Raw genomic sequence first — 12,210 nt, 5'->3', positions numbered from 1 at the left:
GGCATGGTAGTGTAGTGGTTAGCACTGTCGCCTCACAGCAAGAAGGTTCTGGGTTCGAGCCAAGTGACCGACGAGGGCCTTTCTGTGTGGAGTTTACATGTTCTCCCTGTGTCTGCGTGGGTTTCCTCCGGGTGCTCCGGTTTCCCCCACAGTCCAAAGACATGCAGGTTAGGTTAACTGGTGACTCTAAATTGACTGTAGGTGTGAGTGTGAATGGTTGTATGTCACTATGTGTCAGCTTTGCGATGATCTGGTGACTTGTCCAGGGTGTACCCTGCCTCTCGCCCATAGTCAGCTGGGATAGGCTCCAGCTTGCCTACGACCCTGAACAGGATAAGCGGTTACGGCTGATGGATGGACGTTTTGGTTACACTGTTCAACAAACAAACCAATCACAACAATTTGATTAGTCAAACAGTTTTACATGTTCAGAAACTCATTCCTCCTTAACTGGAACCAGATTTTAGAAACAAACAAATAAATGTAAAGTACGGCAATGTCTCCCTCTACTGGTTACCCATCAGTACTACAGTGATATTTCAAAAGTACACACACACAGACACACAGACACCTACTTGTCAGACTGGATTCCTTTCCATTTCCAACAAACATTTTCAGAACACGCTGTGATGCAATAAAGGTTCAGTTTCCGACTAGAAAAAAATAATAAAATATAAAAAAGTGGTGTAAATATTTATTTGTTTGTTCATTTGTTTGTTTATTATTTTCCTTATTAACATGTCCTATGCCTAATCCTCTGCACAGTGACACTGAGAGTGTTAATATGTTTATGTAACAGGTATTCTGTCCTTAATACAAAGTGACAGTCAACGACAAACCTCTCCTTCTTTTGTGTGTGTGTGTTTGTGTGTTAAAGACACACCAGATGTTTTAGCATATTGTACCTGCAGGAAGCTCGCACCCTTCAGGGCAGGTGTAAAGTGGGAATGTCAGTGTCATTCAGAGGACTTCACCCTGGACTCAGCGTGTGTCTGGAGACACACACACGCACACACACACACACACACACACTTTCTAAACTCATTTCAACTAGCATTGCTGTATAAATCTAGTGACTGGAAAACTTCGGGTCCAGTCCTGTCTCTCTCTACAACCTTGTGTTTAAATGAAATCCCAAGGACACACACACACACACACACACACACACACACACACACACACACACACACACACACACCGGCCACTTTAATAGGAACTTGTTCTTGAGTCTAAGATTCCTGTTCTTGGCTGTAGGAGTGGAACCCAATGTGTTCTTCTGCTGTTGCATACTGAGATGCTTTTCTGCTCACCATAGTTGTCAAGAGTGATTATATGAGTACCTATATTCTTCCTGGCAAAAAAGCTCAAACCAATCTGGCCATTTTCCTTTGACCTCTCTTATCAACAAGGCATTTGTTTCCACCTACAGAACTGTCGCTCACTCACTCATTGGTGCTTTTTTGTTTGTTTGTTTTTCGCACCATTCTGTGTAAACTCTAGAGACTGTTGTGTGTGAAAACCCCAGGAGTTCAGCAGTTTCTGAAATACTCAAACCAGTCCATCTGGCTCAATTCTGCGCTATTTTTTCCTGCTTCATTAAGATCCAATTCAAGATACTACATCATGCATCACGTGGTGGGCTTTCCCTGTTTGTGCAAGGAATTGTGGGATACGAATTTGAAACAGGAAAGAAAAATGGAGGACATGAATGAAACGTGGAAGACCAACTACAGTAATGGGAAATGAGAAGAAAAAAACGTTATGTTGAGAAGGAAAGGAAATGCAGGACCAAACTAATAAATATCGGCGGTCAGTAAGCACCTCGGTGTGATCAGCTGTTTGTTTAGCGACAGAATGATGAAACTGTCAGTGCATGGTCAAAGGTAAACCTGTAGATGACAGTAATGCAACACTGTGGATGCCAGCTGCCATAAAACCCAGAAGAAGAAGAAGGTAAACCTGCGCATGTGCATGGACTTCCTCTGTCTGCTTGACTGAGCGAGTCAAGCGATTTCATGCACATTATTTGCTCAGGAATTACCTCAAATTACATGGTCTGGGTTTATAAAAAAAAAAATCTCCTTCTCACCCCCGGCGGGGGGGTGGTATCCATGTCATCCTCAAGCTTGGGTCCTCTACCAGAGGCCTGGGAGTTTGAGGGTTCTGCACAGTATCTTCGATGTTCCTAGGACTGCGCTCTTCTGGACTGAGGCTTCAGATGTTGTTCCTGGGATTTGCTGGAGCCACTCTCCCAGTTTGGGGGTTACTGCCCCAAGTGCCCCCACTACCACGGGGACCACGCAGCCCTTGACCTTCCACATCCGTTCCAGCTGCTCTTTCAACCCTTGATACTTCTCAAGTTTCTCATGTTCCTTCTTCCTGATGTTGGCGTCAGCTGGGATCGCCACATCTATCACCACCACCCTCTTCTGCTCTTTGTCCACCACCACTATGTCCGGTTGGTTAGCCAGGATCTGTTTGTCAGTCTGGAAGCTGAAGTCCCACAGAACCTTGGCCCTGTTGTTCTCAGCCACCTTCTGTGGTATGGCCCATTGGGACTTGGGTACTTCTATTCCATACATATATATAACGCAAATAAACGTATATCACAATGATCAAATTTCAGAGAGAACTAAATTTCACCGGTTTTATGAAATCGTAAGGCCGTCTACTTTTCACTGAAGTTCTTGATTTGTATCTGCATGATTTGATGCATTGTGCTGCTGTCAAGGGATTGGCTGATTAGAGAACTGCATCAGACAGCAGGTGGATGTGTGGGTGTTCCTAATAAAGCAGCGACTGAGTGTTGTTCCATGCTGATGAATGAATCAGGAGTAAAATATTCAGCTCCAACATAAACATAAATGCTGAAACAATTTCTGTATGTCGGCCCATGCTCCTGGAATCCATGCCATGGAATTAGTAAATAACCAACAGGCTAATCTGGCTAAATAAAGCCTGTTAATGTTCGTGACATGAACCTCACTGTGCTTTTTCAAATTAAATGGAGTCCATGCTTCTGAGAGAAACAAAGCAGGCACTTTGTTTTCTACAACTCTTTCAGTCTTTGCTTTGAAACCTTTTCCTGACGTGGTGCCGGGGTGCTCATCCTCACTGCAGTCTCCAAATTCAGATTCATGCTAACGGCTCACTACATTTTTCTTGATAGGTTTTCAATTATTTTTTTTAAATCGTCTGTGTGTGCAGGTGGAGTCAGGAAGGAGGCAGGTGAATTTTTGTGGAGCTTTGTTTTCCTTTTATCTCTCTCTTTTTCCATGGAGCACATTTTAGTGCACGTTCTTGTAAAATTGAAGTCAAACAGTCCAGACTAGTCCTCAGCTTCACCAAGATCAGGATCAAGATCAAATCATGATCATGTTTTGGGACTCTGGTTCATTCTGTATCTAAAAGGACAAACAAAGCACACATAATTTAACTCGCTATGATCACACCCATTAAATACCGTCTCATCCTGCCTCCTCTCCATGACCACAGATGCTAAACTGAAATGTAAATACAATATACAGGTGTATTCCACCTTTGGACAAATCTAGTGTTAAAGTGTCTTACAGTAACTTCTTCACCCAACAAATGACATCATCGTTAATAAATCTCTCATTTCAAGTCTCCTTAGACACAAAAAAGTTTCCTCCATCCCTTAGCGTTATAGAGGCATGTCTTACTCAACAGCAGTAGTTTGTCAGGTCAGTGTCAGTAAACATGGTAGATCAGGGTGCTTTGGCTGTGTGTCTTTACTTCATAGTTTATTCATTTTGAAGCGAGTGACGTGAAAGAACTAGCTGGAGTTTGTCATGTCTTCTGTGTAGTTGGTTGCTAAGCAAGATCATGCAGCAGGGTGTGTGGTGTATCTTGAACACTATATCACAAATATCTAACATTAGATATTCTAAAATATCTAATTAGATATAACAAATATCTTGTTTAGCGATGAGCGTCAAACTTGGCATCTTCTCGCAGATTCCTCATTGTCAATTAACAACAAAAATCACATTTTGCTGAATTTAAATGTGCAGGATTCCCCCCCCAGAAGCCATTTCAGAACTGAGCTCTTGAAATCCAAAGATTTCAGGATTTCATGGAACGCTTGTTTTATTTATTTTTATTCATATTTAATTGCCTGTGAAATGGAAAACCTTTGGATTGGCAGTGTATCCATACTGTATTTATTTATCTATCAGTGTAGAAGTTGTGAAAATGGAAATCATTTATAAGAAAGAAAAAAATAAAAAAATTAACAAAATCTGAGTTTGTTTTTGCTTCCAACCTACATTCACCGACTTCACTTTAATGCCACTGATTCTCACCAGAAGAAGATGGTGAAGGTTTAATGAGCAGAATCAGGTGTGTTATGTTAATTTAAAATAATTACAAATCATGAAACATGTGATAGACTTTATCGAGATATTGAGATATTGATACACAGAAGAAAATATGTTTTTTTTTCTTTACATACTGTAGTTGGTTCTGTTTCCTGAAATAATATTAGTAAATCACCGTGACCCTGACCAGGACAGTACAGTTACTAGAGATGAATGATTATCCGAATGCAGGAGACTGCTGTGTTCATCAGCGTCATGGTCTTTCTTCATCCAACAAGCTTCATATCCAACTCTGCATGAGAGAACAAAACAAATCACCTGCTTGAGACACTTTTTTTGGTGGTCCTGTGACCTCAGACTCACTCACACCTCTGTCGCCGATGTGCTTTTATTTCCCTTGAAGTGAAAAAGCAGAGAAAAGTGTTTAGCATTTGATTTCATAAGTGCAACATTTAAGAAGTGCTGCTTTTTCAGATGTGTATTTGACTTTGGAATAAATCCATCACACATCACAGTGAGAGTCAAACTACAAACTGATCATGAAGAATATAATAAAGAAAAGCAAAAATGATTGGTTGGCTGAATGTAACACCACTTTCGGCTTGTGCTTCTTCACTTGTTCTCATCGAGTTACTCGAACACAGAAACATTTTAACACAAAGAATGACAGGCTCCAAACTCCATCAGGTGCCCGTTTAAAACAAACAAACAAACAAACAAACAAACAAACAAACAAACAAACACCAGACAACAGTAAAGTAATAAAGCTAGTCTTAATGTAATAATAACATAATAATAATCATATAAAATACTACTGTGCTCTATCTATCTATGAATTAATCCCTCAATCAATCAATCAATCAATCAATCAGTCTGTCTGTCTATCTATGACTTAATCCTTGAATCAATCAATCAATCAATCAATCAATCAATCAATCAATCAATCAATCTGTCTATCTATGACTTAATCCCTCTATCTATCTATCTATCTATCTATCTATCTATCTATCTATCTATCTATCTATCTATCTATCTATCTATGAATTCATCTATCTATCTATCTATCTATCTATCTATCTATCTATCTATCTATCTATCTATCTATGAATCCCTCTATCTATCTATCTATCTATCTATCTATCTATCTATCTATCTATCTATCTATCTATCTATCTATCTATCTATGAATTCATCTATCTATCTATCTATCTATCTATCTATCTATCTATCTATCTATCTATGAATCCCTCAATCAGTCAATCATTCTATCTCTCTCTCTCCCTCTGTAATGTTTTGAAACTTTCCCAGCTGTAATCTTGTACACAGTGAAACAGGTGCACTCGGAGCGCACTGTGAACCAATGAGAAGGCTTGAGGGCGTGGTTTAGCGTAAGCACCCTGACTTTGGACCAATCCTGTGCGTAATGGGTGGATCTGCTCGAGCAGGTGGGCGTGTCCTATCGGGATTGTTGCGTTGCTGCGTAGAGAAGTCGGACTACGCGCGCACACACAGTGAGAAAGAGAGAGTGTGTGCGCAATGGCATGAAGCATTAACAGCAGCAGCACCATCCTGACCAAAGCGCTTCTCTCTCACACACACACACACTGAGCCAGTCTGAAGTTTGGCATCAGCGCGAGCGAGTGACGTGCTGCTGAGAGAGAGAGAGAGAGAGAGCGCACTCCAGGTGAAGCGCCTGTTTTACGCGCGGACGCGCCGCGGCTGTCGGCCATGGGAGCGGATTTATGAGGAGCTTTATCTCCGGACCTTTGATGGGAGTTGCTGTGTGTGGTTTTGCTCCTGTGCTGAAGTGAGCCATGTTTCCTCCCTGTGCCCTCTGCTGCCTGCTGCTCCTGATCGGCTGGGCGCCTCTCCGAGGGACCAACTCACAGCAAGGTGAGCGCAGGGGGCTGGCCGGTCCGGAGCGCGGCTTTACGCACCGGGGCTGTGTGCGGTTCAGTCTCATGCTGGGTGCTTTCTGTTTCTCTTTACATGACTGTGGACTGGGGGATAAATCAGCTCATTATCTCCACTACATCTCCATGATCAGTTCTTCTATTCTCTTCTGTTCTCTTCGCACCATAAACACACCTCTCCACACCTCTCCACATCATTATGAACATAAACCAGAAGAATGGATGTGATCCAGAGCACATTTAGAGTTTTTATCGTGTGTAACGCACGGTCCATGCGCACAGAGGAGATCTGATCTCTGGCTCCTATCGTGCATCGGATTCGGCTCAGATAATGAAAGTTAGATTGTGTTTTAAGGTGAATTTAAGAGGAAAACATCTGCTACAATCTGGCAACCTGTCCATGCGCCCATTTCTCTCTCTCTCTCTCTCTCTCTCTCTCTCTCTCTCTCTCTCTCTCTCTCCCTCATTTTATTATTATTATTATTATTATTATTATTATTATTATTGTTGTTGTTGTTGTTGTTGTTTTCTTCCTAACTGAAACAACCATGGTTGTTCTTCTTCTACTATCTATCTATCTATCTATCTATCTATCTATCTATCTATCTATCTGTCTATTTTCTGCTATTTTTTTTCTTCCTTCTGATGCTGATTTATCTCACAGGACACTTTCAGACTTTACTGGTTGAAAGAAAACTCTGTGTAAAGAAGGGAAAAAAGCAAATAAACAAACAAATAAATAAAGTCATTCTCAGAATTACAAAAAAAATCCAATATGTTTTTTTATTTGCCATATCTCTGTTATTTATTATTATTATTATTATTATTATTATTATTCTGCAGTGCGTTAAACATAAACGTACAGTACCTCCTGTAAGGTGGAACAGCTTTCCTCCACAATGTCCTCATAACGTTTCCCCCCATAAATAAGTTTGAAAGCTGCTCTCCGTTCCCCATGTTCTCCAGATTCATGGTGATGGATGTTTGTAGACTAAAAGCTGCAGTTTAGTTGCCGGGTTTGGTTTTTGTTTTTTTTTTTTACCCCCTGAGTATATCTAAAAGTTTGTGTGTGTGTGTGTGTGTGTGTGTGTGTGTGTGTGTGTATGTGAGAGAGAGAGAGACAGAGAGAGAGTTATCAGGTTCTGTTATGGTATCCAGTGCATTTCATTTTGGGGTGTGTGTGAGAGAGAGAGAGAGAGGCGGGAAACCCATAGATAGCATAGTGCACATGTAATTAAAGAAGATTGACTCATTTTTATTTAAAGCTGGTGCCATCAGTGTGAGACACCTCTGGTGTTTAGTTTTTATCCTGTTCTGGGTTTCTAAAACCCGTAGCTCTTGGTCATCGTGCTCCTGCAGTTCACTGGACTGGACAGTAAAGGGCAGTGTTACAGTCTCATCATCTTTAATCCAGTCGTTTACCTTCTGACTCACGCTGCACTGCTCTTTATACACAGTGTATGTCTTCATCCTGCTGTTGTGGAGACAACATGATGTCTTTATGGTCCAAATGATTCGATGAGATCGTGTTTTAAAATGCACTCGTGTTTTTTAAATCTTTTAGTTTCGCTCGGTGTGTTTCATTTACTTCGCATTTGTCAGTAGCAAGCAAGAAAGCACTTTAGTTGAAGTGTTCATAAATGTTACAGTGGCCTGGATCTCCACAGGGTGGTGGTAAGAACCGGAGATGCTCTCAGGATTCACACACACACACACACACAGATGATGGAGAGAAAGAAAGTGAGCCTATAGGTGTATAATATATAGCTTCATACTTTTAAACAATCTCTATTTCATGAAAAAAAGAATCCAATTTAATAAATAAAAATAAATATATTTATTTATTTGTTTGTTTATTATCGAGGTAATATTTCTCAGGGAGAGCGGGATGTTTCTGCTTGATACATTGTCATTGCAATCTTATTTATTTCTTTGTGTTTGCATTTTGTTTGTTTGTTTGTTGGTGAGCTAGTATGCCTCAGGGAGATAGGGACAGCTCTGCTTGATACAGGATCAATCTTATTTTATCTATCTATCTATCTATCTATCTATCTATCTATCTATCTATCTATCTATCTATCTATCTATCTATCTATCTATCTGTGTTCGTTTGCTTGGAGATTTTGAAGATAAGTAACATTAAAAACCCATCAAATTAACAAGCGCCAAATTAGTTTGTTTAATTATCAGTCACAACATTTGTATCAAACGTGTAGTCATATATATATATATATATATATATACAGTGGCATGCAAAAGTTTGGGCACCCTTGCTGAAACTGTCTGTTACTGTGAATAGTTAAGTGAGCAGAAGATGAACTGATCACCAAAAGGCATAAAGGTAAAGACGACACATTTCTTTAATATTTTCCGCAAGATTACATTTTTATTTCCATCATTTACAGGCGTAAAATACCAAAAAATGAAAAGGACCTGAAGCAAAAGTTTGGGCACCTGACATGGTCAGTACTTAGTAACACGTCCTTTGGCAAGTATCACAGCTTGTAAACACTTTTTGTAGCCAGCTCATAATCTCTCAGTTCTTACCTGGGGGATTTTCACACATTAGTCCTTGCAAAAGGCTTCCAGTTCTACAAGTTTCTTGGGCTGTCTTGCATACACTGCTCTTTTGAGATCTATCCACAGATTTTCAATGATGTTTAGGTCAGGGGACTGTGAGGGCCCGGGCAAAACCTTCAGCTTGTGCCTCTTGAGGTATTCCATTGTAGATTTTGAGGTGTGTTTTGGATCATCGTCTTATTGTAGGACCCGTCCTCTTTTTAACTTCAACTTTTTTACAGATGGTGTGATGTTTGCTTCCAGAGTTTGCTGGTATTTATTCGAATCCATGCTTCCCTCGACCAATGAAATGTGCCCTGTGCCACTGGCTGCGACACGACCCCAAAGCATGATCGATCCACACCCATGCTTCAGAGTTGGAGAGGTGTTCTTTTCCTGGAATTTGGCACCCTTTTTTCTCCAAACATATCTTTGCATATTGTGGCCAAAAAGTTCTATTTTGATTTCATCAGTCCACAGGACTTGTTTCCAAAATGCATCAGGCTTATTTAGATGTTCATTTGCAAATTTCAGACACTGAATTTTGTGTCTCGGACACAGGAAAGGTTTTCTTCTGATGACTCTCCCATTAAGGTCATACGTTCAGGTGTAGAACAGTGCACCGGCACTCCAGGGTCTGCTAAATCTTTTTGAAGGTCTTTTGCAGTCAAACAGGGTTTTTTTTATTTGCCTTTCTAGCAATCCAACGAGCAGTTCTTTCAGAACGTTTTCTTCATCTTCCAGACCTCACCTTGATCTCCACTGTTTCTGTTAACTGCCATTTCTTAATAACATTTCAATCTGAGGAAACAGCTACCTGAAAACACTTTGCTACGTTCTTGTAGCCTTCTCCTGCTTTGTGAGCATCAATTATTTTATTATTCAGAATGCGAGGGAGTTGCTTAGAGGAGCCCATGGCTGTTGATTTTAGGGACAAGTTTGAGGAGTCAGAGAATTTATACAGCTTTGAAATCTGCATCATCTGACCTTTCCTAACGAAGAATTTGAACAAGCCACAGCTCAATAAGCTAATTAAGGTCTGGAACCCTGGTAAAAGTTACCTGAGAACTCAAATGTATTGGGGTGCCCTAACTTTTGCATGGTGTTCCTTTTCTTTTTTCATTCTCCAATTGTACAAAACAAAAATAATACACAAATCCTGCATAAAACGCTGAAAAGAAATGTTTCGTCTTTACCCTTATACCTTTTGGTGATCAGTTCATCTTCTGCTCACTTAACTATTCACAGTAACAGATGTGTGTGTGTGTGTGTGTGTGTGTGTGTGTGTGTGTGTGAGTGAAAAAATGAATGAGTGCCCCTGGAGAACATTATCTTAAAAAAAAAAAGTAATGAAGTTCCGGTTTAGTGTGGCATTCTTGTACATTGATGTACTCCAGGGAGGTGAGGTTCTTCTTGCTTGGTGTAGACGATGAGCTGCTTTCAGTTTCCGAGGCTCTGTAACAGATACCATGTTAACAGACATCAGATAATTTCTGTTCTCAATCTCAGGTTTTTATTAAAGCCATTTTCCTCACTGCTTCCTGTTTCTCAGGTGACTGGAACAGTGTGTGGATGGGGTGAATGACAGGAAGAGTGTAGGCTGAGATCAGACCTGTTTCGAGATGAGATTAAAGCATCAGTGAGTCCTATAGGTGGAGAAAAGCAGTGAGGAAGTGTGTTCATCAAATATGCTGATAAAATATAAATCACACACTCCACACACCCGGGAGACAGAAAGTTTACTTCAGCGGGAGGTTTAGGTGTGTGTGTGAGCGAGAGAGAGAGAGAGAGAGAGAGAGAGAGAGAGAGGGTGATGATGTACATTTAAAATCCCTTTATTTACATGTGTAAATATGAAGTGAATATGTAAAGAAGCCTTTTGTTGGTCACATTTACTGTGAGTCAGAGTCGGCCGTGACACAGAGCACAGAGAGTTCAGGGCTTTACACAGAAACCCACAGCCTTCTAATCAGGAGCCCAGGGCCTTTAACCACTGAGTCACCACTGACCCTGTTACTGAAATAACATGGGCTGATGAGAGGGTGGCTTAATGAGTGAGTGACAGAGTGAGTGACTGACAGAGTGAGTGAGTGAGTGAGTGAGTGAGTGAGTGAGTGACAGAGTGAGTGAATGACTGAGTGAGTGAATGACTGAGTGAGTGAGTGAATGAGGGAGTGAATGACTGAGTGAGTGAGTGAATGAGGGAGGGAGTGAATGACTGAGTGAGTGAGTGAGTGAGTGAGTGAGTGAGTGAGTGAGTGAATGAGGGAGTGAGTGAATGACAGTGAGTGAGTGAATGAGTAAGTGATTGAGTGAGTGAGTGAGTGAGTGAGTGACAGTGAGTGAATGACAGTGAGTGAGTGAATGAGTAAGTGATTGAGTGAGTGAGTGAGTGAGTGAGTGAGCAACTGAGTCAGTGAGCGAGTGACTGAGTGAGAGAGTGACTGAGTGAGAGAGTGACTGAGTGAGAGAGTGACTGAGTGACCGAGTGAGTGAGTGACTGAGTGAGTGAATGAGTGAGTGAGCAACTGAGTGAGTGAGTGAGTGAGTGAGTGAGTGAGTGACAGTGAGTGAATGACAAAGTGAGTGGCTGAGTGAGTGAGTGAGTGAGTGAGTGAGTGAGTGAGTGAGAGAGTGAGTGAATGAGTGACTGTGAGTGAGTGAGCGACCGAGTGAGCGAATGAGTGAGTGAATGAGTGACCGAGTGAGTGAATGACAAAGTGAGTGACTGAGTGACTGAGTGATTGAGTGAGTGAGTGAATGAGTGAGTGAGTGAATGAAAAGGTCAAAGGTAACTTTATTGTCCCCAAAGGGCAATTATTTGTGCAGCCAGCAGGCAAGACAAGACAGCAAAAACATAATATACCCAGTGTTATAATATAAGTGTACAATATATATAATATATTAATATATATATTATATATTTATATTATATATATATATATATATATATATATATATATATATATATATATATATATATATACATAAGAGTAAGTGACATTGAGTGACGGAGTGAGTGACGGAGTGAGAGAGTGACTGAGTGAGAGAGTGAATGAGTGACCGAGTGAGTGAGTGACTGAGTGAGTGACTGAGTGAGTGAATGAGTGAGTGAGCAACTGAGTCAGTGAGTGAGTCAGTGAGCGAGTGACAGAGTGAGAGAGTGACTGAGTGAGAGAGTGAATGAGTGACCGAGTGAGTGAGTGACTGAGTGAGTGAATGAGTGAGTGAGCAACTGAGTCAGTGAGCGAGTGACTGAGTGAGAGAGTGACTGAGTGAGAGAGTGACTGAGTGAGAGAGTGACTGAGTGAGTGAGTGACTGAGTGAGTGAATGAGTGAGTGAGCAACTGAGTCAGTGAGCGAGTGACAGAGTGAGTGAGTGACGGAGTGAGAGAGTG

General features: G+C 41.0%; 1 protein-coding gene across 3 annotated transcripts in view; it reads left to right on the top strand.

The window, feature by feature from the left end:
- The first annotated feature begins 5,851 nt into the window (after positions 1 to 5,851).
- The window catches only part of LOC132891447 (receptor tyrosine-protein kinase erbB-4-like), a 962,854-nt gene continuing 956,495 nt past the window's right edge, over positions 5,852 to 12,210 (top strand). For all 3 annotated transcript variants that reach the window (XR_009655323.1, XR_009655322.1, XM_060928997.1), the window contains exon 1: positions 5,852 to 6,233. Coding sequence is in view for 1 of the 3 variants with exons in the window: in XM_060928997.1 (XP_060784980.1) it covers positions 6,155 to 6,233 (79 nt within the window). In the remaining 2 variants the exon portion in view is untranslated. The remainder of the gene's footprint in view (positions 6,234 to 12,210) is intronic.

Source organism: Neoarius graeffei, chromosome 9 (assembly GCF_027579695.1).
Source record: "Neoarius graeffei isolate fNeoGra1 chromosome 9, fNeoGra1.pri, whole genome shotgun sequence".
Lineage (NCBI taxonomy): Eukaryota > Metazoa > Chordata > Actinopteri > Siluriformes > Ariidae > Neoarius > Neoarius graeffei.
Note: the sequence above shows the minus strand (reverse complement) of the source record. Positions and strands in the feature narration are given on the sequence as shown.